This window comes from Anolis carolinensis, chromosome 5, assembly GCF_035594765.1.
Source record: "Anolis carolinensis isolate JA03-04 chromosome 5, rAnoCar3.1.pri, whole genome shotgun sequence".
Classification (NCBI taxonomy): domain Eukaryota; kingdom Metazoa; phylum Chordata; class Lepidosauria; order Squamata; family Dactyloidae; genus Anolis; species Anolis carolinensis.
Window position 1 is genome coordinate 173,101,892 of NC_085845.1, and position 26,512 is coordinate 173,128,403.

General features: G+C 40.9%; 1 protein-coding gene across 4 annotated transcripts; it reads left to right on the plus strand.

Annotated features, from left to right (window-relative positions):
- The first annotated feature begins 4,637 nt into the window (after window positions 1-4,637).
- Window positions 4,638-26,460, plus strand: pla2g6 (phospholipase A2 group VI). 4 transcript variants are annotated; one of them, XM_062982957.1, is made up of 17 exons: window positions 4,638-4,791; window positions 6,200-6,444; window positions 8,123-8,338; window positions 8,670-8,853; window positions 9,705-9,892; window positions 12,101-12,197; window positions 14,173-14,355; window positions 15,034-15,142; window positions 15,522-15,671; window positions 16,323-16,410; window positions 16,704-16,867; window positions 17,914-18,064; window positions 18,273-18,409; window positions 19,745-19,899; window positions 20,476-20,643; window positions 23,714-23,787; window positions 24,921-26,460. In XM_062982957.1, exons 2-17 carry the CDS (start codon window positions 6,236-6,238, stop codon window positions 25,063-25,065), a joined length of 2,418 nt encoding a protein of 805 aa, XP_062839027.1. In that variant the 5' UTR covers window positions 4,638-4,791; window positions 6,200-6,235; the 3' UTR covers window positions 25,066-26,460. The 4 variants fall into 4 exon arrangements, with proteins under 4 accessions (XP_062839027.1, XP_062839030.1, XP_062839029.1 ...); XM_062982959.1 differs by lacking the exon at window positions 4,638-4,791 and adding an exon at window positions 4,808-4,849; XM_062982958.1 differs by lacking the exon at window positions 4,638-4,791 and adding an exon at window positions 4,856-5,003.
- The last annotated feature ends 52 nt before the right edge of the window (window positions 26,461-26,512 follow it).

A 26,512-nucleotide genomic window follows, 5' to 3' on the forward strand; every position in this document is an offset into this window, starting at 1 on the left:
CGGGCGGAGCAGAGGGCAAAGGCAGCCGCCATCTTGGAGCCGGGCATGGGGTTCTTAAAGGGGCCGCGCACGCACCTCGGGGTTGTGTGGCTGGTGCTGGTATTGCTTCCTTCTTCAGCACTTGGGTTTTGATGTTTTTCAAAGTTCCAGTTCTAAGAGGAAATGACTCTGAAGGCAAAGGATGCGTCTACATTACAGAACGAAGGCAATGTGTTGTTGATGGCTTTCATGGCCAGTATCACTGGGTTGTTGTGAGTTTTCCGGCGGTATGGCCATGTTCCAGAAGTATTCTCTCCTGAGGTTTCACCCACATCTATGGCAGGCATACTCAGAGGTTGTGAAGTATATTGCAAACTAAGCAAGGGAGGTTTATATATTTGTGGAAGGTCCAGGGTGGGAGAAAGAGCTCTTGTCTGCTGGATGCCAATGTGAATGTTGTAATTAATCACCTTGGTTAGCATTAATGGCCTTGTGGGGGAAACACTCTGAAAATTGAGGAATTCCAGACATGAACCAATCAGGGCCAGCTAACACCTCTGAACAAAGTATTCCCTTATGCAGGAAGAAGCCAGGCCTTCAAGCTCACAAGGCCATTAATGCTAATCAAGGTGATCAATTACAAAATTCACACTGGCCTCCAAAAGACAAGAGTTCTTTCTCCCACCCTGGACCTTCCACGTATATATAAATCTCCCATGCTTAATTTCCAATATAACTGACAACCTGCCATAGATGTGGGCAAAACATCAGGAGAGAATACTTCTGGAACATGGCCAGACAGCCCGGAAAACTCATAACAACCCAGAATGAAGGCAGTTTGGCATGGCTTTAACTGCCATGGCTCAATGCTATGGAATCCTGGAAGAGTCCCTGCCCCACCAAACTGCAAATCTATTGGGAAGATAGGCGGACAAATGTCAGTGTACTGGAAGAAGCAAAGGCCACTAGCATTGAAGCGATGCTCCAACCTCATCAACTCTGCTGGACTGGCCATGTTATCCGAATGCCCAATCACTGTCTCCCAAAGCAGTTACTATACTCCCAACTCAAGAACAGAAAATGGAATGTTGGTGGACAAGAAAAGAGGTTTAAAAATGGGCTTAAAACTAACCTTAAAAACTGTGGCATAGACACCAAGAACTGGGAAGCCCTAGCCCTTGAGTGCTCTAATTGGAGGTCAGCTGTGACCAACAGTGCTGTGGAGTTCGAAGAGGCACGAATGGAGTGCGAAAGGGAGAAACGTGCCAAGAGGAAGGCGCATCAAGCCAACCCTGATCGGGACCGCCTTCCACCTGGAAACCAATGTCCTCACTGTGGAAGAACATGGGGGTCAAGAATAGGGCTCTATAGTCACCTATGTATCCATCGCCAATACACTACAGTAGGAAGGCACTCATACTCGGACAATGAGGGATCACCTAAGTAAGTAAGCACTCAAGAGTTGCTAGACTAATTTATTAATAGCTTCCCTTTTATATGCTGTTTGAAAGGGTGGTGGACCCCCCTGTTCTGGAGGCTTTTCAGCAAAGGCTGGATGGCCATCTATCAGGAGTGCTTTGATTGAAGGTGCATCCACTCTGTAGAATGAATGCAGTTTGACGCTATTTTAACTGCTATGGCTCCATGCTATGGAATCGTGAGGATTGTAGCTTGGTAAGGCACCAGCACTTTTTGGCAGAGAAGGCTAAAAACCTTGTAAATCTACAACTTCCATGCTTCTGTAGCATTGAGTGGTGTCAAACTGCATTAATTCTACAGTAGATGCATCTTCAATGAAAGTACTCCCAACAGCTGTTTAAAAATGCCCAGAGAAGGAGACTCTATCACACTTTGAGGAGGCAGCAGCATATAAACAGTCTGCTACTAATAAACAAACCTGGAAACTTTGGGTGCATCTGCACTCTAGAATGAATTCAGTTTGACACCACTTTAACTGCCACAGCTCCCAAAAACTCTAGCCACCGTGGAAAGCAATAAGGATGATGGGCACCGTAGTCCCAAACAACTCCAGGGCTAATCATTCCACACCCGTAAAATAAAGAGCACCTGCAAAGGGAAGAGCATTCATTGTCTCCCATAAAGTAGGACACATAACCACCATCGTCAAAATAAAGACGTCATTCACAGTGCATGTGTTTATTTACTTTTCATGTTTATGTCCCAGATTAAGTGTGGTAATCCCATCACTTTCATGAAGTTTTCTTAGGCAAGGAATACTCGGAGGTGGTTTTGCCACTTCCTTCCTGAAACATCGCATACAGCACCTAGTTTTATAGTTTACGGTCTCCCATCCAAGTACTAACCAGGACTGAGCCTGCTTAGCTTCCAAAATCGGGTGGGATTTGGTGCCTTTAGAGTTGTAGATTACATGTCAGAGGAGGAAATGAAGACCCCCTCCACACAACTGAATAAAATCCCACATTATACGGCAGTGTGGACTCAGATAACCCAGTTCAAAGGAGATATTGTGGGATTTTCTGCCTTGATATTCAGGGTTTTATGGCTGTGTGAAAGGGCCCTAACAAAACCACCTCTGAGTATTCCTTCCCTAAGAAAATCTTATAAAATCCATGCGATTGCTAGAAGTTGACAGGTGACACAAAGCGTCCGAGGATATATTAGGGTGCATCTACACCATAGAGTTAATGCAGGTTGACCCTATTTTACGTCATGGCTCAATGCTGTAGAATCCTGGGTCTTGTTATTTGGTGAATCTCCAGCACTATTTGGCAGGGAAGGCTGAAAGACTATGTAAAACTACAACTCCTAGTGTTTCATAACAGTCAAAGTGTTGTCAAACTGGATTAATTATACAGTGTAGATGTATCCCAATATAGTTCTTAGAGACTCATTGAGTGACAACCTACTATTTAGATTCAGGAATGGAATCAGTGGCAATCTTGGTAGACATCTAGTCTCCCATACTTTTGCACCCAGGTCTGGACAGCCCTAGAAAATACCTGGTTTGAAACTGGCCTAGCTGGTTCTCTTGACTGATACTAAGCAGGCCAGGTAGTGTATGTATGTATGTATGTATGTATGTGTGTGTGTGTATATATATATATATATATATATATATATATATATATATATTCTCAAAGCTCAGCTTCCATCTTACACAATAGCACCATGCCTTCTCAAATAGGGCTGCAGCCTGGAAATGAGTAGTGGCTTAACTGGCAGGTCTAAAAACAGCCACCAAATCGTAGTTACAGCCCTGCCGAGCTTTACCTGCTGCCTTAGGCAGTTGCATTCAAAACAGAAGCTATAATCTGAGCACTAATGACTACGGTGATTAGGATTAAAATAGTCGCGGTGACACTTGTAAACACAAGTTTCAAAAAAGAAGGAGCCTGACACAGGTGTAAACAGGTGGCTGATGTATATTGTGTTTCCGTGTTCAAGCTGCCTATCAATTTAGATTTTTTTTCCTTAGGAAAGGAATATTCAGAGGTGATTTTGCCAGTTTCTTCCTCTGAAATATAGTCCATAGGAACCAGGTATGGGCAGACTTTGGCCTTCTAGGTGTTTTGGACTGCAAATCCCATCATTCCTAACAGCCTCGGGCCCTTTCCTTTTCCCCCTCAGCCGCTTAAGCGGCTGAGGGGGGAAAGGAAGAGGCCTGAGGCTGTTAGGAATGATGGGATTTGCAGTCCAAAACACCTAGAAGGCCAAAGTCTGCCCATACCTGATCTACACTGTCAAATTAATGCAGTTTGACACTGCTTTAACTGTCCTGGCCCCAATGCCATGGGAAGTTGTAGCCTTGCAAGGTCTTTAGCCGTCTCCGCCAATCAGTGCTCAAACTACAACTTACAGGAATCCATAGCACTTAAAGTGGTGTCAAACCACATTAATTCAACAGTGTAGATGCACCCCATATTCCTTGCCTATAAAAACCCATTATGTATGTCAACAGGTCACTTGAAGGCACATACACACACACCCAGCGCAGTTTGACATCACTTCAATTGCCAAAGTTCAATGCTAATGGAATTGGGGAGTTGTAGTTTCACAAGGTCTTCTCTGCCAAGAAGTGTTGGTGCTTCAACTGTCATGATCCCATAGCACTGAACCATAGTAGTTAAAATGGTGCCAAACTGAATGAATTCTACAGTGCAGATGCACTCTCTCCTCTTTATACTGCACTGAGAATTGTAGTTTTACAAGGTCTTCTCTGCCAAGGAGTGTTGGTGCCTCACTAAACCACAACTGCCATAGCACTGAACCATAGCAGTTAAAAGTGGTGCCAAACTGAATGAATTATATAGTGCAGATGCACTCTCTCCTGTTTATACTGCACTGAGAGTTGTAGTTTCACAAGGTCTTCTCTGCCAAGGAGTGTTGGTGCCTCACTAAACCACAACTGCCATAGCACTGAACCATGGCAGTTAAAAGTGTTGCCAAAGTGAATGAATTCTACAGTGCAGGTGCTGTCTCTCCTCTTTACACTGCACTGAGAACATTTTGGTGGTCCTGTCTCTTTAAAAACGTGCGGGAGGGGCAGGCGCCAAAGAGCGCTCGCAGCTTCCCCGCCTTCACAAAAGATGGCGGCCAGGTCCCGGTGACGTCGTCATCCGCCCAACCCCAAGATGGTGCCCGCGCTGTCTCTTGGAACGTCATGACGCAAAGGGTTGCTCTCGCGCGCAAGGCCGCCGCCCTATTACCCAGATCTTATGACCCGCCAAGGAATGAGGTGACATATTAAGCCGAGAGGGGAGGAGTCGTTCCGGCCGGGTTTGATTGGCAGAGGGGTCATCACGTGACTGTGTTGGCGGAAGTGGTTGTTGGGTAAGTGAGAGCCTGATGGAAGAGGCGGGCGAATAAAGATTTTAGAAGTGAAACTAAGGTTAGGTTTTGGCTCCGCCTCCTGTAGAAAGTCTTTAGACTTGCCATGGCTGTGTGAATCCTTGAAGGTGGTTTCTTTGAGGGGCTCAGATCAAGAGAGCGTGGGCCCTTGATTCCTGTTGGGAGCAATTGTATTCTAGATTCCACTTTGAAAGGTGCTTTTACATGCTGTAGACTTCATCCAGTTTAACACCACTTTAACTGCTCTGGGGGCAATGCTGTGGTATATGGGAGTTGTAGTTTTACAAGGTCTTTAGCCCTCTTGGAGCCGGCGGTGGCGCAGCGGTTTAACCCACTGTGCCACCGGAGGCTCCCCAAATTGGGAAGGGTAGCCAATACCCCAGAAGATTGGAGTAGAATTCAAAACAATTTTAACAGATTAGAGAGATGGGCCAAAACTAACGAAATGAAGTTCAATAGGGACAAATGCAAGATACTCCACTTAGGCAGAAAAAAATGAAATGCAAAGATACAGAATGGAGGATGCCTGGCTCAACAGCTGTTTGTGTGAAAAATATCTTGGAGTCCTTTGGACAACAAGTAAAACGTGAGCCAACAATGTGATGCAGTGGCTAAAAAAGCCAATGGGATTTTGACCTGCAGAAATAGGAATATAGTGGCTACATCTAGGGAAGTCATGCTATTCCTCTATTCTGCCTTGGTCAGACCATAGCTGGAATACTGTGTCCACTTCTGGGCACTGCAATTGAAGGGAGATGTTGGCAAGTTGGAATGTGTCCAGAGGAGGAGGACTAAAATTATCAGCGGTCTGGAGAACAAACTCTATGAGGAGCAGGTTAAGGAGCTGGGCATGTTTAGCCTGCAGAAGAGAAGGCTGAGAGGAGACATGATAGCCATGTACAAATATGTGAGGGGAAGTTATAGGGAGGAGGGAGCAAGCATGTTTTCTGCTGCCCTGGAGGCTAGGACACGGAACAATGGCTTCAAACTTCAAGAAAGGAGATTCCACCTGAACATTGGGAAGAACTTTCTCACTGTGAGAGCTGTTAGACCCATCGAGTCCAACCCAATGCTAAGAAGAAGGAAAATCACATTCAAAGCACCCCCGACAGTTGGCCATCCAGCCTCTGCTTAAAACCCTCCAAAGAAGGAGCCTCCTGTATTCTGGAAGTGAAATCACATAGAGGGGAAGAAGATTTAACCTTGCTTTTCCCATCTATTTATTCATCTTCAGCCCATGTGATGAATTTTCTAGATTTAACAGACAAAAAGCCTAGTGTATTAGATTTGTATGTATTGATCGCATTTATATTTTTACCTGAATTTTGTTGTGGGCCACCTTGAATAGAGTGAATGATGCTGAAATTGTTCAAATTCTTTTCTTCCACAGTTATGAAAGAGAGTACAGTGGGATCCTTTTGGAGACATGCAGTTCATTGGCCGGCTTATGAATACTTTCAGCAATGTTGGCAGCTTGTTTTCAAACCCTTTCCGTGTGAAGGAGGTTCCCTTGACAGAGTATGAATCTCAGAAACGTGTGAAGTGGGAAGATAGGCTAGCCTTATATGACAAACATACAAGCCACTCCTGGGACTGTCTTCTCATTAATCCTGAGAATCAAAAAACAGCCTTCCGGTGTGTAGCAAAGAAATGTTTTTGTCTACTTAATTCTGATTTCTTTATTCCTTCAGACTACAAGTGTGTCTACACTGTAGAATGAATGTAGTTTGACAGCACTTTAATCGCCATGGCTCAATATTATGGAATCCTGGGGGATGTGGTTTTACAAGGACTGTAGCCTTCTCTGCCAAAGACTGGTACCTCACCAAATTACAACTACCAGGATTCCATAGCATTGACCCATGGCAGTTAACAAAGGTATCAAACTGTGTTCATTCTACAGTCTAGATGTACCTGGAGAGTGGTGGAAAATGAATGTATTTAATTACTTGAAAACTTTAGTTCAGAACCTCAACCTGAGTATCGATATCGATAGTAGTTTGGAAGGCCGACAGAGCAAGCCTTGAATTTATAACACTAGCAACACACAGAGTATTTATATACATTAAGGGCTTTCTTTCACATCCTTTCATGATTATTTAAAAGGTAAAGGTTTCCCCTGGCGTTAAGTCCAGTCGTGTCCGACTCGGGGTTGGTGCTCATCTCCATTTCTAAGCCGAAGAGCCAGCATTTTCTGTAGACACCTCCAAGGTCATGTGGCCGGCATGACTGCATGGAGTGCTGTTACCTTCCCGCCAGAGCAGTACCTATTGATTTACTCACATATTCAATGTTTTCGAACTGCTAGGTTGGCAGAAGCTGGAGCTAACAGCGGGCGCTCACTCCGCTCCCCGAATTCGAACCTGCAACCTTTCGGTCTGCAAGTTCAGCAGCTCAGCCCTTTAACACACTGAGCCACCAAGGGCTCATGATTATTTACTTAAACAGTTTTAGCTTTGAACAGCATTAAATGCTAGATGCACCTTAGGACAGAACGTGAAGTCAATGTGGCTTCCACCAGAATTACAACAGAGGGTCAATGGTCAGCCTGCAGAGAAATAGATTTCTTTTGCCCTTGTCTCTTTGGTAGAAGGCAAGAGTTTGTTGTTTTTTTACTATTCTACTAAGAATTCATCAGTTTTCACCTGGTATTAATCCCTTTGAAGATTAGTAAGTAATTTTGAAGGCCAGTATTTTTGCAGACTTATGTATAATATTGCAATGTGCAGTTGTAATATATTGCCACAGTTTTCCTTATTGTAAGATGAAATGTTTTTGGAGAAAAGGAGGAGTGATTTATTTTGTCGTTGGCTTCCTCTCCCCCACCAATTCATGATGGTGGCCTTTTCATTAATATATATCCTGTTGTCTCATTGATTTAGGACAAAGTTGGGCAAAGCATAGCTTGCAGACTATAGTAAAAAAAAAGGATGTAGCCATTCCTGGAAATCTTTAATGAGCATTTGTATTATGTTTTATTTAGAAAATACCTGAATTCCCCCCTCATCGAAAACTGAAGTACCTATTTGGTTACTTTTAGTATTTGTTCCTTGCGTTTTGGCAAGGAGGGCAGGGGCATTTGCCTTAACTTTCTGTTATTCTGATGAAATTTTATCTACTGGGTTTTCAAAGTCTTTTCTGTTAGGAATTTTATGGTTCTTGCTGGTTCACTGGCGAGCTGTATATTCCTGTATCATTTTGTTACTTTTTAAAAAAGTTCCTGTGATGTGAATTATTTTAGTCTTGTTTTGTAAATGTGCTTTGAGCTTTGGAGCAGGACATATAAACATGTTCAAACTAATTTTCTTTGAAGACTTTTCCAGGTAGACAATGAAGCAGATGCACATCAGTACTTCGACTTCTATGTAAAGCAGCTGCGCCCATTCTATGAGAGCTATCGTGAGCCTTTGTCCCTGGAAACTTTGCAGCACTTGGTGGATTGTTTTCGAAGCCACCCCAACTGGTCGCTGGCTCACATAGCAGTAGAGACTGGGCTTATGGAGAGCTTCCGACACAATCATATTCTGAGGTATGATACTGATGGCAGTTGCTGGCCACTAGGAGCTAGCCTTGGGCAAGAAAAGGCATACTTTTGGCTTGATGTGATCTGCTTGGGTTTTGTACTAGATGAGCCTTAAGATCTACTAACTGGAGATAGATGCAAGAATTGCTTCTTTACTTTTATCAATGGAGCTGATAGCCTGCTTAACACAATGAACCATATATTAGGATAACCTGAAGACATCAGTACGAATCTGTGTCTGGATTACTCACTTAAGTATAATGTAGACCTAATCATATTTGTTTTTTCAGTAGCTAGGAGTTTGACGCATTTGTTGGTTCATCATTTTGTGTTGCAGCTGCATAAACAGCAACAGCGGTGAAAATGAATGCACTCCTCTACATCTAGCTTGCCAAAAAGGAGACCTTGCTAGTCTGCAAGAATTGGTAAATGAATGCCATGCCCGTCTAGATCTCACAGACAAAAACGGAGATACGGTCTTTCATTATGCTGTCCGAGGAACAAACCCGAAGGTCATTGAGGTGAGGGGTTTAAGAAGTACGATAGTTATTTTTCTATGAACATTTCCCTGCCCCAAATTCACATTATGGGCTGAGATATGTTTGCAAAAGCATGTCCTATTCTTAAACCTTGAACTGTAAGCTTTAAACTTAATTTTTAAACCTTAAACTGCAGTATGGGAGAGAGATATTGGCAATTAGGTCAAAAGATAAGATAGCTTGTGATAATTTGAGATGGCATTTCCTTTTGTAATTTATGAAACTATTTTCATATTGTTGGTAAATAGGTAGACTGCATAAAGGTAGAGTATCTGTAAACAGGTGATTATTAGAGGTACCAAAATTCTGGAAAAGATGCCCATCAGTATTTGTAATACCATTGAAACCTTTCACAGTTTGAATTTCCTCATAGTAAGATTACATAATGTAATAACTATGATGTTACATAATTAAAGTGTTCATAAAAATTTCTATCCTAGGCTGGATCTACACTGCCGTATAATCCAGTTTCAGAATGCAGATGAACTGAATTGAACTTGATTATATGGCAGTGTAAACTCATATAATCAAATTCAATGCAATTAATCTGTATTCTGAAATTAGATTATATGACAAGGTAGATCAAGCCCAAATCCAGAATCGGAATCTAGTTTAGAATCTCATAATGTTATTAATTGAAAATAGCTACTAGCTGTACAGTGATTTCTGTATCTGTGAGAAAATAAGATTGGAATGATAAAAAATTCAACATGGGTAGACAAATCAGCTGTGTATTTTGAGCTAGGTAGAAATGTGTATGCCAAACTTCCCAAAGAGCTGTCCTTTGCCTGTCAGAGTTTCTTTACTCAAGTGATACGGTTCCATTGTTTCAGCTCCTGGGCAGGAAGTCAACTGTTGCTTTGGACCATCTGAATGAGGAAGGACAGAGTCCGTTGCACTTGGCTTGCCAACTGGGTAGAGAAGATGTTGTCATCTCTCTTTTGAAGGTTAATGCCAAGTGTACTAACTTGGGTCCACTGGGTTATCCCATCCACACTGCTATGAAAAACTCCCAGAAAAAGTAAGTTCCTTTGCATAGTGCAGAACTTGGGGAAAATTGTTCCTTTTTTACTTAAAACTTCCATAATTCTCCAGTCAGCATGGCCAACTCTGGGAGCCAAAAAGTAACATTTCCAGGGCTCTGGATAAAAGCACATTTCTACAAATCCATATGATTTCTGAACACAGGTTACAGAAGGCCTGTTTTTTCTCCCATTGTTCTGTACTGTTCCAATTTCTACTAAGAGAAAGTAAAACTTGCTGTTTCGAGTCAAGTGAGCAAAATGACTGTCCTTTCTCTGCATGGCAAGGCTGAAGAAGGGAAGGCAACCAGTGTCCAAATGCAATCAAATAATTTTTGGAATAGCACTAAAGGGATTTTCCCATACCATAACGTAATACTTTCTGTAGAATAAGAGCTTTCCTCTCTTATTTTGGATAAATTGTTTATACTAGTGGCTCCCAAACTTATTTGGCCTACTGCCCCCTTTCCAGAAAAAATATTACTCAGTGCCCCCTGGAAATTAATTTTTAATAGCAATTAAACAGAAAGCTATATAGGTATTAATATTTCTACCTTTTACATAAAATATAGTAAAGAAAGGTGAAAATTAGAAACATTGAAGTTTGAAATTATGAAACTTTTTTTTGAACTCAGAAAAGAAAGGAAATACAAAAAAGTTAAAACATTCAAATGCACCTGTGGCCATCACCGCCCCCCTGGATCGCTGCAGCACCCACCAGGGGGCGGTAGCGCCCACTTTGGGAATCACTGGTTTATACCTTCAGTTTACTTTGTCCCGTGCACTTCCTTTTTAGAATGAAAAAGACTCATTTTTAAGGATGCTAATTTGGACAGCTGTTATTGTGAATATAACTGCAGAAACATAACAGAAACCAGGGCCTGTTGCTTCCTAGTTAAGGATTAGGAAATACAGTGGTGGCCCCGAAGGTTATATGGCTTTGAAATAGCTTTTAAAAAACAGTTGCACCCAGCCTCTCACCTTGGGGATGGAAAAGCTGTGTGCCGAAGTTCACATCCTTCTCAGGCCCCTTTTACACTGCTATATAATCCAGGTTATCAAAGCAGATAATCCACATTATCTGCTTTGAACTGGATTATATGAGTCTACACTGCCATATAATCCAGTTCAAAGCAGATAACCTGGGTTTTTTATGGCAGTATAGAAGGGGCCTCCATGGGTCATCTTCCTTTGCATGTTTTCATCTAGGAAGCAGCTTCCAATAAATGCATTTCCCATTCCAAGAACTTGGAGCAAGCCATTTTTGGGGTTGAAGAGCTTTTGCTATTTGGCAGAAGAAAGAGTCCAAAAGAGTTTGTTGAACAAGCAACAGAAATCCAGGGCCAAATCCAAGTGTGGGTGCAGGATAGAAGCTAACCATACGATGAAGCCCAAAAGCTGCATAACCCAAAGCTACACTGTTACAGAGCTGCCTGAGAGTGCTGTGAAGTGGGTCAGCCAACACTCTGACCCTGGTCTCCAGAGTCATAGTCCAGTGCCCAAACCACTAAACCACGCTGACTCTCACGAATCACAATCATTTTCAAAGCACATGCGTGCATAGTGTGCCTGTGCTAGAAATTCTGCATGACACCTGATGCATGTGAACAAGTTATAGGTTATAGTTAGCCTTCCACATTTGAGTTGATTGTTCACAGATCTGACTAAACTGTGATTTCTAGGAATGTCTATGTTCTCCAGTGTAATTTTATTGTCAACCTCCACTGTAAATTGGCTATAGAGCAAAACTGGAAATTCTAGAAATTCCTACAGAAGTGTTTGATTCTGTGGTCAACCTCTGATGGAAGTTGACCGTAGATTCATTTTCGAAGACCTAGAGATTCCTAGTTTTTTTTTAAAAAAACTCATTAAAAATAATGTGGGTTTTTTTTTTCATTTTTGTGGGGTCCTTGTGCCTCTAACTCCAGTGAATGTGGAGGGCTGACTGTAGTCTTTAAAATGCCGCAGGACTCTGCTGTTTTCTCTGCAATAGACTAACAAACCTTTCCCACTGTTGATAATCTGCATAATGTTGCTTTTGTAACTCCTGCTGCTTGGATTTTTTTGCCCTTTTTTTGAGGATTAGTTAGAAGAGCCTTGAAATCACATTGTAGCTACCGAATGCACAAAGAGCCACACAGTCAGCTTTGAGATGTCTGTCACAGTCTATCCTTGTTTCCTGCTTTTTCTGTTTTCCACTCTTCTAGATGTGCAGTGGCCCTTCTGGATAAGGAGATTAGCCAGATTCAGTTGGTGGATTCACGCCATGGTGCCACACCTCTCCATTGGGCCAAAAATGCTGAAGTAAGCAAGTAGGATGCCAGTTGGGCAGGCAGAAGGATCTGGTTCTTTTCATCTGTCTCATTCTGAACCTTGCTGCCTTAGCAGATGAAAACCTTTTCTCCCATTCCATCTCTGAACCATCTCTGTAATATACCTGGCAGCAAAATGCTTAGTAGGAATCTTGCCATTCATGGATATTTGCACAGCCAGAGTTTTAAAAAATTACATTTCTGGACTACACAATCCAGAGTTTCCAACATGGACTGCTAGTGCTACCCCCTTTCAAGCATGGCCACTAACATTTTACGGCTCTGTTTCTCATTATGTAACCTGAGAAGCATCTGTAAGGCATGATTTTCCTCATATAATGAGAAAACCCCCTTTCAGTATTTGTGCTGTGAAGTTATTTGTACTGTGAACTTTGGCCCAATGATCTTTTTTGTTTTGTTTTGTGATCTTCTTAACTTGAAAACAGAGTAGAGTAGGATAGGTTGACTCTGTCTATTTTCAGCCCATGTCAGTTTCCATATGTCCTTGTATTTATTTTTCCCCATGTTCTGTGAAATTCCACCATAAAGTACATTTTTGATATGCATTTATATGCTAAGAACTGGGCTCCAAATTTTGATCCAGGTGATAGCCTGGGAACTGCTGTTTTATCTGGTTCACTCTAAAAATATGGCCAAATCACATTCACTCACATAGCCAGTCTGGAGGCATAGATATTTTTGAAAATCTGTGTGTGTCACCAAGATGTATTTTTTTCTTATTTAAAAATAATGATTTTTAAAAATCTATGTTTTTGAATGTAGAAGAATAGTGTAGAAGAATAATTAAAGTCTTGCGCATTGTATATGCGTTGAGGCAGGTACCTTTAGATGTAGCTGTGGATGTATACCTAACTAGATCCTTCTAGTTTTCTCCAAATTGTGAAGTTTCTTCAGTCCCATGCTTTTACAACTTCCTGTTTTTGCTTTTGAAAATAGCCTTATATTTTAAAAATACCTAGGAGCCACCAGTTTCCTGCTTGTTGCCTTCTGCCAGCATTTCTAACTAGTATTTCTTAGAGTCATAGAGTTGGAAGAGACCACAAGAACTATTCAGGCCAACCCCCTGTCTCTTTCTGTGTTTGTGAAGCTTTATGAAATAGTTAAAGCTCAGTACAAAGACTTTTAATTTTAATACATTATTTTTTATATAATTTTCTTAATTTTGCTGCACAGAAACAAATAGGATTGGAATTGAATTTTGGAACGGTTAAGGAAATGTCAGTTCTTTTTATTCATATTTACCTGTGTGCATTTCTCTATGAAGTCAGTGTGTGGTTATAATGGGAAGGAAATACCTCATGTTGTTCGTTGTATTTTAAAGACATGGGAGGGTTGCACATGGAAGACAATAGTTTTAGAAATGTTTTGTTCAACAGAGCATTCAGAAAGCACTACATATATAAAAGCATTGGTCACTACAAAAACATTTCAAAATGATTTTGCAATTACGATTAAGGATTTACCAGCACTTCACTTATTCTAACATGTTAATACTATGAAAAACAAATATAAAGTGAAAAAGGAATAGGGTTAAAGGAAAGGCCGTGTACATTCTGTGTTGATTAGATAGATTTATTATGAGTCAAATAGAACACTTTCTGTTATTAAATAAATTGAGATTTTAGCTTTGAGAAAATTGGATGGAGACACATTTGTAAGCCAGCTCAGTATTAGGACCATACAACATTGTTGCCAATGACATACTGCACATGATTAAGCATCAGCTTACTATTTGTGTGCCGTTAGGAATATGCATGCATTTTAAAGAACCTTAGTTTTCCTCTTCAACTTAGGATTGGTTATTTGTTTCCTGATTCTGGAGGCATTGCTTATAGTATTCTTTGGCCAAATATGTCATAAGCCTCATTGTAATTGCTTCAGCCAGGAGAAGCCCCCTGGGAGCAACAATATGGCATTCTTTATGGTTTCCTCTGCTCTGGATCTAGATGACCCGGTTACTTATTGAATATGGCTGTGATGTCAACTTTCTCAGTGCTACTGGGGATTCAGCTCTGCACATTGCTGTGCGACGTGGGCGCTTTGACTGCGTGATGGTGCTGCTGACCCATGGAGCCATGACCAACTGCAAAGGGAAGGATGGGAACACACCACTTCACCTGGCAATGCAGGTGAGCTTCCTGTCAGACTGCTTGGCCAAGATTGAGGAGATCAGAAGAAATAGCGACATTTTGTCCCAGAAATGTTGAGAAGCTAAAGCTAGGCTCTTCAGAAACAAGTTCTATATATACGTCCATATTTCTGAGTGATTTGCTATATTTTTCTCAAGATTTCTGACTCCCATTGTTTAACAATGGTAACCGCAAAATATCTTTCTTCCCATTCCTGATATCAAGAAAACATGGAGTAGCCAGGAATTGATTGTCACACAGAAGAACTGTGAGTTCTGTTCTATACTATGCAAAGCAAATTCCTTGTTTCACAAACCTTTCATTCTAGGCATATGTCTTTTGTTACCACTCTCTTGCTGGTGAATCTTATTACCTAGTGAAAAACAAAGTATATGTTACAAGTTTGTGTAGTTTTCTTTTTATACAGCATTCACTGATCCTGCTTTTAATTTCTTTGGCCTCCAGTTCTCCCTCTCAAATCTTTTTGTTTCATCCAGTCCAGCTAAATAGTTCCTCTTGCCAAAAGAAGCTTGCAGAAACATAGCTCTTTTTGTCAGATGAATATATATGCAGTTTAGAGTTTGGATATCTGTTACCAGATGGTTCAGTTTCCTTGTGCAAGAAGTCATGGATCTGACCATACATTCCTTGACAAGCTCTTTTTCTTTTTCTTCATAGCAAGACCATCTAGAAACAATCAAGGCCCTTATTGTGTTTGGAGCAGATATGAATATCCCCAATGATGTAGGGGAGACACCAGGCTTGTTGGCAGCCAGAACCAGCAAAGGTGAGAAAAAAAGACACCTGTGGGTAGGAGAGGAGAAGCATTGAAGCAGGGTCTGGGTCTGAGCTGAATTTTGCCAGTAATGTGGAAAAGATACACAAGGTCATTGCCCGTACAGTCTTTCAGTTGAATGAACATATTTAACTTTCCAACTTAAAAGCTGCTGGCTTTTGGGGCCGCCAGCTATGGAGCAGGGCTAGTAGGTTGTTAAAGTATATTTTGTTGCTCCCTTCCAGGCCAAGCACCACTATCCATACATCACTCATGTATAGGTTTCCTGCCAAGTACATGGGATCAGACTGGTTCAGGGCTTACAGTAGTCATCATCTGCTTTATTTTCATGGTTTTCTCTTTAATGCATGTGACATCCTCATCATACAAGGTTCCAACCGGAAAATACTGTTAGACCTGCTGAAACTTTTAGGGACTCAACACTTCTACCCACCTGCTTCAGTCATAACGGCACCACCATCAACTACCTCTACCATCCAAGAAGAAGCATCATCCCCAGAGAGCACTAGCCAAAACCTAGGTAACATGCTACCTAGTCCTGTGCTTCTCTCATTTCCTCTTTTGTTCTCCTGTGTTAGGGATTTCAATATGGAAAGGTATTAGTATGTGTCAACCATTATTATTTCATCTGATTATGATATAAGGCTTTTCACTGTCAGATGAATATGCTGAAACCAAAATCAATTGCTAGCCAAAAAAAAAAAAATTCTGGAATTCTTCCTAAGCATTATGACTGTCTCCTGATACTATCTTCTCCTCATGTCCTTCCCATTTCTGAGTTTATATCCTGCTATTTTGGAAAAGACAGATAATAAGTCTGTTGGGACAGGGAAATAGCACAACTCTTGTGTCCTTCAGTAGTTATGTATGAAGGAAAGTTTGCTATGCAGTCAGCCTTCCATATTTGCTGGGTGAAGAAATGAGAATAAAAGCACCTTTTAAATCTAAGAAAACACCTCTCCAAGAAACCCTGCATTTCCAGTGCAGCTCTGGGGTCAACGTCCATTAGATGTGCCTTTCTGTGTAGTAAATAATTTTTTTCCTGTCTTTGGCTTCTGCAGTAGTAGATGACACAGTTTCCAGGCTCTCAGTTTCCTGGCCTCTTAGGCTTATTCCTTCCCATTCTGCTAAATAAATAATGGATTGTTTCTTTCCTGGATGGCTCCCCTAGAGTATCAAGACTATCTCCATGTCTCTACACTTAGCAGTATGGTGAAAAAGCCAGATGTCACGGAGTCTGCCAATGAGGGGCACAAAGCGTAAGTGAGCACTGTCCATGTCATGACATTGCCTACCTTCTATGGGGATAACAACAATAAACTGATATGGGGGAAGGGAGGATCTGTTAAATTCCCATAGAGGTGGGTTTTCTTGCTTCCTTTTTCCTATTCTCAAGCATTTTGACTGGTCTAGACCCATGTATACCATTTTGTGATGTTTTTTGTATCTGTATGAGGGGTCTCAATCTGGGGAGGGACAGGGCTACTTGGAAGAGCTGGTGCTGGACATTGAATTTCCTTCCTTCTCTTCTTTTCCATCCTGTCTTCCCTAGGCAAGATCGTCTCTTGAGTCTGGATGGTGGAGGTGTTCGAGGTGTGGTACTTATCCAGTTTCTCATTGCTATAGAAAAAGCTGCAGGGCGTCCTGTCAGAGAGCTCTTTGACTGGGTTGCTGGGACCAGCACAGGGGGGATCCTGGCCATCGCTGCTGTGCATGGTAAGGAGTGACTGGGACAGCAAAGATACTCATGTGAAAAAGTGCCCAAGTGGGAATGAACAAAAGCCTACTCAGGTCCTGGAAACTCAGGATTATGGCTTCTTTAATCCTATCCACCTGTAAGAGAATGATTACAGAAATTTATATCCTATATTTATCCCATTTAACATGAATGATTGCACTACAACAGCCCAGATAATGATGGGTAAAGATAGATATATAAAAAGAGTCTGAAGCTTTTTCCATGGAGAAATAAAGTATTAGAATGATTTCCAGCCCTCATTTCTGCACTCCGGAACTGAATATGAAAGTATTCTTTCATGCTTCCATTCTGCACTGTGGTTGAAAGCAGGTGTTTAATGTTTGCTTGGTTATTACACTTTGTGTTTGCCTTTTCTGCCCCTCCCTCAACTTTGCTGTTCCCCAGACATTGTTTCATGGACTCGACAATCTGTTTACCCCATTGTATCATTCCACCTTTTCTCTCAAATGAAGCTTCCTTACCCATCCAGAATATTAGCCCAGTTAACCCGTTACTCTTTTCTTTGAGTGGCAGCAGCAGCTCTCAAAGACAAGCAGAGAGCTTTTCCAGCCTTTGTTACCTAAAGCCCATTAGCACACCATGGCAAGGATCTCACCCTGAAACCTTCTACATCTAACACACGTGCTATGCTTTTGCTTCAGGATGGCTCAACTACTCACAGGTGTTAATTCCACCTTTGTCTTTGGTGCAGACTTCTTTTACTTCCTGTCATGGTTTTTAAGCTATCTTTTTTCTGTTCATTCCTTCCCCAAATCTCATTCCTTCCCTTCAGTCACATTTTCAGCTGTCTCATACGTTGCACAAAACATGGGTTTCTATGTCTGGGCCATGAGTCTTCTGGGTTGTCTGCTTCACATAGCATATTTAGACATCTCAATGTTCCTTCAAGTGCTACAGGGGATGGAGTTGGGAAAATACCTCTAGATAAATATCCAAGGGTGATCACTCAGATAGGATGCAGAGATGTTCCCTGGAAGACTTCTAATGCTTTTCTGTCTCTCAGCAAAACCCATGGATCACATGCGCTGCTTGTACTTCCGCATGAAGGATGAGGTATTTCGTGGGTCGCGGCCTTATGAGTCAGAACCCCTTGAAGATTTCCTAAAGAAGGAGTTTGGAGAAAATACAAAAATGACCGATGTCAAGAACCCCAAGTAAGCTAAAGCTCTCCTACTCTACTCTGTCCTGTATTATGAAGTTGTTGTGAGGATGTAATCATTACTAATAGACTGATTAAATAAAGAATAAACTGGAAATACTAGGGATGGAATGTGACATCATGTGTAAATGAAGAATGTATGTTACCAGCTGTGGCATTTCTCTAAAATAAAATAGACATCTTCGTTTATTGATCTCTCCCAGGCTCTTGTTGACAGCAACTCTCTGCGACCGCCAACCTGCTCAACTCCACCTGTTCCGGAATTACAATATCCCAGAAGATAAAAGCAAAATTCATAGTAAGGCAGCAAGCTTGTTTCAACCAATGACCAAACCAGAAGGTAAATGTTGACTCAAGCTGCTCACCAGATAAGTCCATATTGAAAGATAGTTCAACTTCTTTCCATGTCTTCTAGGAATGTGATCAAGCCGTATAAAGACTATACTAAGTGCATACATTTATGATCATGTCACAAGTATATATCTAATCTTGGATGAGGATGGAGCATACCACTTTCTCTAGTTCGTATATTTCCACCAACTGTGCCAGCGGTGTATGCAAAAGTGTGTACTTACAGTTCTTGTATGAGGAGAATATTACTATGTTGGAAAAAATACATGTTTAGCAGCTTCATGCTGTAGGGTCTGATACTGGTCAGCATTATTCAGTAGTACATAAGAAATACACACGGTTAGGACAATCTGTGCTTTAAGTGCAGTAATATACATGGCCATATTCTCTGATTGTCTCAGCTACAACTATGAATGATTCTAGCCTATGTATTTTGGATCCAATTCTATATTCTCCATTTACTGTTTTCCTTGCCCTTATATTGCTTTGGATAGGAAAGATATTTGAGAGGCATATGAAAACAATTTTTCTCACTTTTCTGTGAGAATACAAATGACAGTTCTTCACCTTTTTGCCCGGTGTCTTTGTCAGCATGTGCCAACTGAATTACATCATTCTTTTATCTAATAATTAGCTCATCTGTCATGACATTTCTGGAACAGAGTGTTTCATACATTTAATCACTGCATCTGCAGCTGAGGTGCTTCTGACTCCTTTAATAGTCTTATTAGATTATATTTTCTAGAATCTTTTGGGGTGCATTTTGGAATTTTCTGGACCAGGTGGCTGTAGCTATGAAACAGTTGGGCACAAAGAACATGATGAAACAATGAAACAAACCACTGTTTTTCAGCCTCAGCTCTTTATGTATAATATGGAGATAATACTAATTTTACTGGGTTTCAATTGTTGTGTAGATTACTGAGGGCATATACATGAAGCTTTTTGAAATCTCTAAAACTTTTTGGTCCCCTTAATGTTGAACATTCTAGCAGCCATAGGCCGTGTGGAATGCTGGAAGTCATAGTTTCACGACAGCATAGAATCATAGTGTTGGAAGAGACAACAAGGGTCATCCAGTCCAACCCCCTACCATGCAGGAAAGCACAGTCAAAGCACCCCTGATGGATGGCCACCCACCCTCTGTTTAAAAGCCTCCAAGGAAGGAGCTTCCACCACACTCTGAGGCAGAGCGTTCCACCGTTGAACAGCTCTTACAGTTATGAAGTTCTTCCTAATGTTCAGGCAGAATCTCCTTTCCTGTAATTTGAACCCATTACTCAGGATGGTGAAAAGGTGCAATATCCTTTTTCTTTCTCCTCAGATCAGCTGGTGTGGCAGGCTGCACGTTCCAGTGGAGCTGCGCCAACGTATTTTCGACCCTTTGAACGGTTTCTGGATGGAGGGCTGCTGGCCAACAATCCAACCTTGGATGCCATGACAGAGATTAATGACTACAACAAGTACTTAATCCAAAATGTATGAATGTACGCTGCAGACACATTTTCTAAGAATCTTTAGGCCTTCTGGTGCAACTCTGTGGTTAGGCTCAACGGAGGGCTAACTTTTTTACATCGTTTTCAGTTCTCTTTAGTTTTTACCCAGTTTGGACTCACTAGATGTTACTGAATGACAACTCCCATCACTTTTGATTATCCGCCATGCGGACTGAGGATCATGAAAATTGCAACCCAATAGCACTTGTGGCTCTGAGATTAAAGAAAGGTTAAAGAGTATTTAAAACCAGACATTAGATACACAAGCCTTGCATTTATATTCAAACCCCACTCTCCTGACTAAACAGAACAAACTGCAGCCTTCCAGATGTTACTGTATCACAACTCCCACCAACCCTAGTCATGATCTCTAAAGTTGAGGAATATAGGAGCTGTTGTCCAGCATCTGGAGGGCCACATAAAATGACACGGTGGGCTAGATTCAGCCTCTGGGCCTTGAATTTGACATGTGTCTTAGACAAAAAAATGTGTTTTTTAATTTTCCCTTTTCTCGCTTTTATTGTACTGCCAATTTACACCTTCTTCTCTATCCACCCAGGGCCAAGGCCACAAGGTGAAGAAGTTGGGAGTGGTGGTCTCTCTGGGGACTGGCAAGGCTCCTCAGGTCCCTGTAAGCTCCGTGGATGTCTTTCGCCCATCCAACCCTTGGGAACTGGCCAAAACTGTCTATGGGGCTAAAGAACTGGGCAAACTGGTGGTGGATTGTGTGAGTAGGGATGGAGGGAAACGTGGGCTTGTGTTGGGCTTTGCCATGTGTTAGGAGTAAAATCATTTAAACTAGGGAGTTGAGAAATATGAATAACTGAGACTTTCAGTGGATAGGAAGGAGTCACCTTTAAGTTGTAATCTGGGTGCTCAGGGTCTACTGAGGGTAAAAGGAAAAAGTGTTTTCTGAGTGTTGTTCTTCATTTACTGTCCCAATTTTAGAATTTTTAAAATACTGGTAGGCAGATTTTGTTCATTTTCATGGTTTTCTCCTTTCTGTTGAAGTTGTCTACATACTTGTGGATTTCTGTGGCTTCTCTGTGTAGTCTGACATGGTGGTTGTTAAGAGCGGTCCAGCATTTCTGTGTTCTCAAATAATATGCTGTGTCCAGGTTGGTTTGTCAAGTGCTCTGCTATGGCTGACTTCTCTGCTTGTGTTAGTCTGCAGTGCCTTTCATGTTTCTTAATTAGTGTTTAGCCAATGCTGCGTTTGGTGGTCCCTATGTAGACCTCCACCTGCTTTATGCATAATTGCTTTCTTAAGGTTTAGGAAGAAACCAAACATCTCCTTCCTTTTATTCTTAAATATAGTGACTGCTCAGATTCTTTTATAACAGAGATACTTTCAGTCTCCAAAATGAGACAAAGCCCTGTTTGGAGAGCCTCATGTTAAATATTTAACCGGGTTAACACAATCTCTTTCTGTTCCTATTGATGTTAATTCTTGCAGTATGCCATTAAAAATTGCAATAGAGTCTTAAAGTGGGGTGAGTCCAGGGTGTTACAGGGTTATCTTCAATTCATTGAGTGATTTTGTGTTAATTTCATTAGTTTGGAGGATATTGGGACAAGAGAACTGATCTAATGCTCTTGCTTATCAATTGATTCAATATTGTAGCAAGAATTGCTGTTTTAGGGAGAGATTCAGTAGCTAAGTCCCAGCTACACTAGGCCCTTTTTTTCTTATCAAGAGTGAGTGGAGAAACTGCAAGTCGCTTCTGGTGTGAGCAAATTGGCTGTCTGCAAGGACGTTGCTCGGGGGATGCCCAGATGTTTTGATGTTTTACCATCCTGTAGGAGGCTTCTCTCATGTCCCCGCATGGAAAGCTACAGCTAGGAACTACAGATAGGAACTCACCTTGCTCTCCGGATTCGAACCGCCAACCTTTTGGTCAGCAGTCCTGCTGGCACAAGGATTTAACCCATTGTGCCATCGGGGGCTCCACTAGGCCCATTGAATCAGTAGAATTTGTATAAGTCCTGATTTTATTTTATTTTTCTATTCTGGTCTTTCTGGTACTTTTTCTCTTCTTTGGAATTGACATCACTTTTGGTTTCTACGAATATATATATCTTTCTGCTTCTATCTAGTCATAACTTGAGTGATTGTTGTTGCAACAGTATCTAATAAAACATTCATAAGTTTTATCATAATCTCTGGAAAGTTTATCTCACCTGTGCGTGATTGATTAGCTTCCTGATTAATTTCCTTATTGCTTTCAGGATAATGAAAGCTTCCCATTCTTACATATGTGATATTCAGTCTTCAAAAATATGTACTTAGGAACATAGATATTTTATCCAAGGATGACTCATTTAATTGAAATTAGTAATAAAATAAACAATTTATTCACAACGAATATATCTTTATGCCCCTCTTGGTTATTAATGGTAGAATGAATTGTTTTTTCCTCCTTAGGTCACTGTTTTAAGTGTTTTATTGTTTCACTCTGATTTCTTTAAGTAAAATATCATTGCAAATCTCATCTATCCCTATCATTTGAAATTTCTGTAGATATTTCCTGTGTGCTTCCAGGAGCCTAAAGACTTGAATTTTATTTCTGATAGTGACAAAAGACCCAAACCAAAATCTCAAGACGCCGAGTTCTGCACTCGGCCATTCTGTTATGCTTTTTTCTCTGCTACCCAATTCAGTTTTGGTCAAGCAATTAAACCTATTAGTAGCTGCTTTAAAATCTGGGAATGTGAGGAGTTGATGCTTATAGGTGCAAGCTACAAATGCTTTTATTTTCATTGCTCCCCAATATTGAGTAAAAATTGTTAATTCCCATTTTGTAGCCTACTTGTTCCCATGATTGTTTGAACTTGCTTTTACTATCAGCTGTCAAGGACAAAGCTGGCCCCAATGAAATACATCCAGACCTTGATGTTTTTACAGCAACATGATGAATGAACCTCTTAAACCACAGCCCTGCTTAAGTTTTGCAAACTAGGGCTGTGGCTTCATCTTAAGTGTAGTCTTATTTTTGCCTTCCATTCATCAAGCCCTATTATCTTTTCATGATATGTTCAAAGTAAGATGGGCTCAATTTAGTAATTTTGGTGTCTAGTGAATATTCAGGATTAATTTGCTCTAGGACCCCTTTATTTGTTTTTTTGGTGGTCTGTGATATCCATAGGATTCTCCTTCAGCACCACATTTCAGATTAGTTGTTTGTGTTCCTTTCAGCTTTTATGACTCTCTAACAAAGGAATCGAAATGATCATATTACAGATGAGCCTGACCTTGTTACTTAATGATGTATCTTTCCACATGGGAATCATACCTAGTCTCTTTATAGTTCCCAACTCCTAGCCACCTTCTGATTTTGTGGCACTACTTTTTCCATGGTGGAGGTGGGATTGTGTGCAAGAGCAAGAGGCTATGCCGAAAATAGAATTGCTATGATATGTCAAATGTCCCAGATCAGACAGGCTTTTGCTGAGGAGCCAGACGAAATATACAAAACAGATGCTGAGCAGCAGCAGTTGTGTGTGTGTGTGACACTGAGGGAGGATTTTTGTAGCACTTTAGTTCTCTCTTGTTAACTAAATAATGTATTTATTGGTAAACCATCCATAATTTTTTTTACTTCATAAGCCCTGTGATTATACCATCAATAAAATTGTACACTACTTTTGAGATAGATATGATATTCTTAGAAGCCTTGCTTTTCCAAGCGAAACATGCTTAGTTTGCCTTATATCTATAATACGTCATGGTATTGAGACTCTGATTTGAAGGATGATGAATGCAAACTTTTTATAATTACTTTGATGTTTCTTTGCAGTGCACCGATCCAGATGGTCCATGTATTGACCGTGCAAGAGCCTGGTGTAATATGATAGAGGCCCACTACATCAGGTAAGTGATTTGTTTGAAGTGATATCATATGTGGGTTGGAACAAGCATGGATTGAGCCCTTTAATTTGTTATTTTTGCTAACTGCTGTCAAGTTGACGTCAACTAATAGTGACCCTATAGTCACCCTATCATTATGTATCAGGTCATGCAGATTCAGGGCTGTCATTTTCATAACTGAGTCTACTCATCTGGAATTTGGTCTTCCTCTTTTTCTCTTTAATGTTTTCTACCTTAAAAAGCAGCCATGTCTTCTCTAGTGAGTCATGTCTTCTCCTGATTTGGTCAAAACACAGAAGTCTCATTTTAGCCCAAAGGCTCCTAGAAAGAGTTCAGTCTTGACCTGTCTGATCTTGGAAGATAAGCAGGGTCAGCTCTGGTTAATACTTAGATGGGTGACTTCTAATGGATACGGGTACATTTCAGAGGAAGGGACTAGTAAAACTAAACCTTGAGTCACCCAAGAAACCCTGTCAAATTCATGGAGTCACCATAAGTCAACAAGTGAATTGAAGGCATATACATACATACATACAGGATGTTAATCATATCTGGACCATATTTCTGTTTCCAAGTACTTTGTGTAAGAGAGATGAAACTTTGGACTACACAGGTGTTATTGGACTTCATTTCCCAATAACTCCAGTGAACATGACCAATAATCAAGGAACATGGGAGCTGTCGTCTTAAGACATTTAGAGTGCCAAAGATTCCTAATTCTTGGTAAAGGTTTTTTTCTCTCTCAATCCTTCTGTGGGAGAGGTTGGGCTGACAGAATATGACATGATTCATCCTAGATTACAGCGTGCAGTGAAAAAATTACCTTGCAAGCAAGTGAGTGAGGTTCAGTAAGAAGATAGATCTTTGGGATAGGGCAAACTGGAGAGAGATTTGAGTCTTATCTGCTGGAGTCCCTGACTAATGCTGTCAAACCCACTTGTTTGGGACATCTGAAATGCTCTCCCTTTTCCCATCTGTTGTATTGAGGCAGATCTCAATTTATTTGATTTTCCCACCATTTTCCTTTGGCCACTCTTTCTTTTAGAAGCTGTTTTTGCTTGCCATCTCATCCAGAGTTGCTGCACACAGATAATATTGCCTCTGTGGTTTCTTAACACATCTGTGATACCTTGCAGGTTCAACCCCCCTTTGGAAATCGATATAATGCTGGATGAAGTCAGTGATGCGATTCTGGTGAACCTGCTATGGGACACTCAGCTCTATATTTACAAGCACTGGGGACAGTTTGAACGCTTGGCAGAATGGCTCCTCAATCCATGATGCTTCACAAGACTCCATGGTACCAACATTGTGTCTCTGAAGTGGTGGTTTGTAATATTCCCAAGAAGGAGTGGGTTCTGCTGAGCTGGGTCTTCCTCCTTCTCTGCATATCAGGAGATCAAGTGAAGAAGGAATTTGGGATTTCCACGTGCTGAAATGCCTTTTCAGCATCTACAATTTGTGTACTTGCAGTGACTGCTCTTTTTCTACGGTCCCTCAATTTCACTTTTGTGTTTTCGAAGGCTTTCATGGCAGGGATCACAGGGTTGTTGTATGTTTTCTGGGCTGTATGGCCATGTTCCAGAAATATTCTTGCCTGACGTTTCGTCCACATCTATGGCAGGCATCCTCAGAGGTTGTGTATACCTCACAACCTCTGAGGATGCCTGCCATAGATGTGGGTGAAACGTCAGGAGAGAATACTTCTGGAACATGGCCATACAGCCCGGAAAACATACAACAATCCAATTTCATTTTTGTTGTGGCATTACATGCCATCTAAACTGATCAGAATTGGACCATCTCTCTTTCCCTCTTGGCATATGATGCCAGCTGTATTGACTATAACCCTTTGGTTAAATGACAGTTTTCTTCTGTCCAAATTTGACATTGACTGTTAAGATTAATATCTAATTACCTGTTTCTCCAGATATTCTTGTCAAATGCAGAATTTCTCTTGAATGGGGATTTAAAATTATTTCCCCACATAAGTCAGAGCTAGCTTTCTGCAGTTTGTTTTCAGAGATAATATATCTGTTCCACATTGTTACTGCTCTGGGTTGAAAATCTTTGATCCATGCAGTCGGAAGCTGACCTGCTACTACTGTCCAGTCTTTTTTCCTGCTTTATGTTCAATTTTACTGACTTCTCCAACCTCTGAATGAGACTATTTTGGTCTTAGTGACATTGAAGAGCACAAGGAAAATGGAAATAATTGGACAAATGCTTTTTATGGGTGGCACCCTATGTTTGCATTTTCCCACTGACAGAGATATGGAAGGCTTGCTTTCTCGTGATAAAACTACTTTTCCTCAAAAATTGATCAGTGTAGGCCAGATCAAAAACCAAGGAGGAAACCTTTCTCTTTCCTCAAATATTTGTGTTTTTTTAATTGAATGGGGGAAATGGCCACCCATCCATGTCTTTTTCTTCCTTGAAGACAAGGATTTAAAATGCTGCTGTTCATGATAACTTTAATCTTTTTCAATTACATTTAACAGAATGTATTTGTAAAATTTCCTAATAAATGTAAAATCTAATAGGTGTTTTTTTCCTCCTCCCCATGTCTGCACTTTTCTGGTTTACATGAAAATAACTGTCAAATTGTGGTAATGTTAAGACTGAGAAAGTGTCACAAAATGACTCAGTATTAAATAAAAGGTGAGTTATTTGAAACCTGAAGTAGTTTGTGCTTATTAACTTATTGGTGATGAGAGACATATTGCTA

Bases quoted from the DNA above. Each gene is read 5' to 3' on its own strand.
- pla2g6 (XM_062982957.1), top strand. From the start codon at position 6,236: ATGCAGTTCATTGGCCGGCTTATGAATACTTTCAGCAATGTTGGCAGC. The intron at 9,893-12,100 runs GTAAGTTCCTTT...CCACTCTTCTAG, and splicing joins ATGAAAAACTCCCAGAAAAA to ATGTGCAGTGGCCCTTCTGG. The intron at 16,411-16,703 runs GTAAGTGAGCAC...TGTCTTCCCTAG, and splicing joins GCCAATGAGGGGCACAAAGC to GCAAGATCGTCTCTTGAGTC.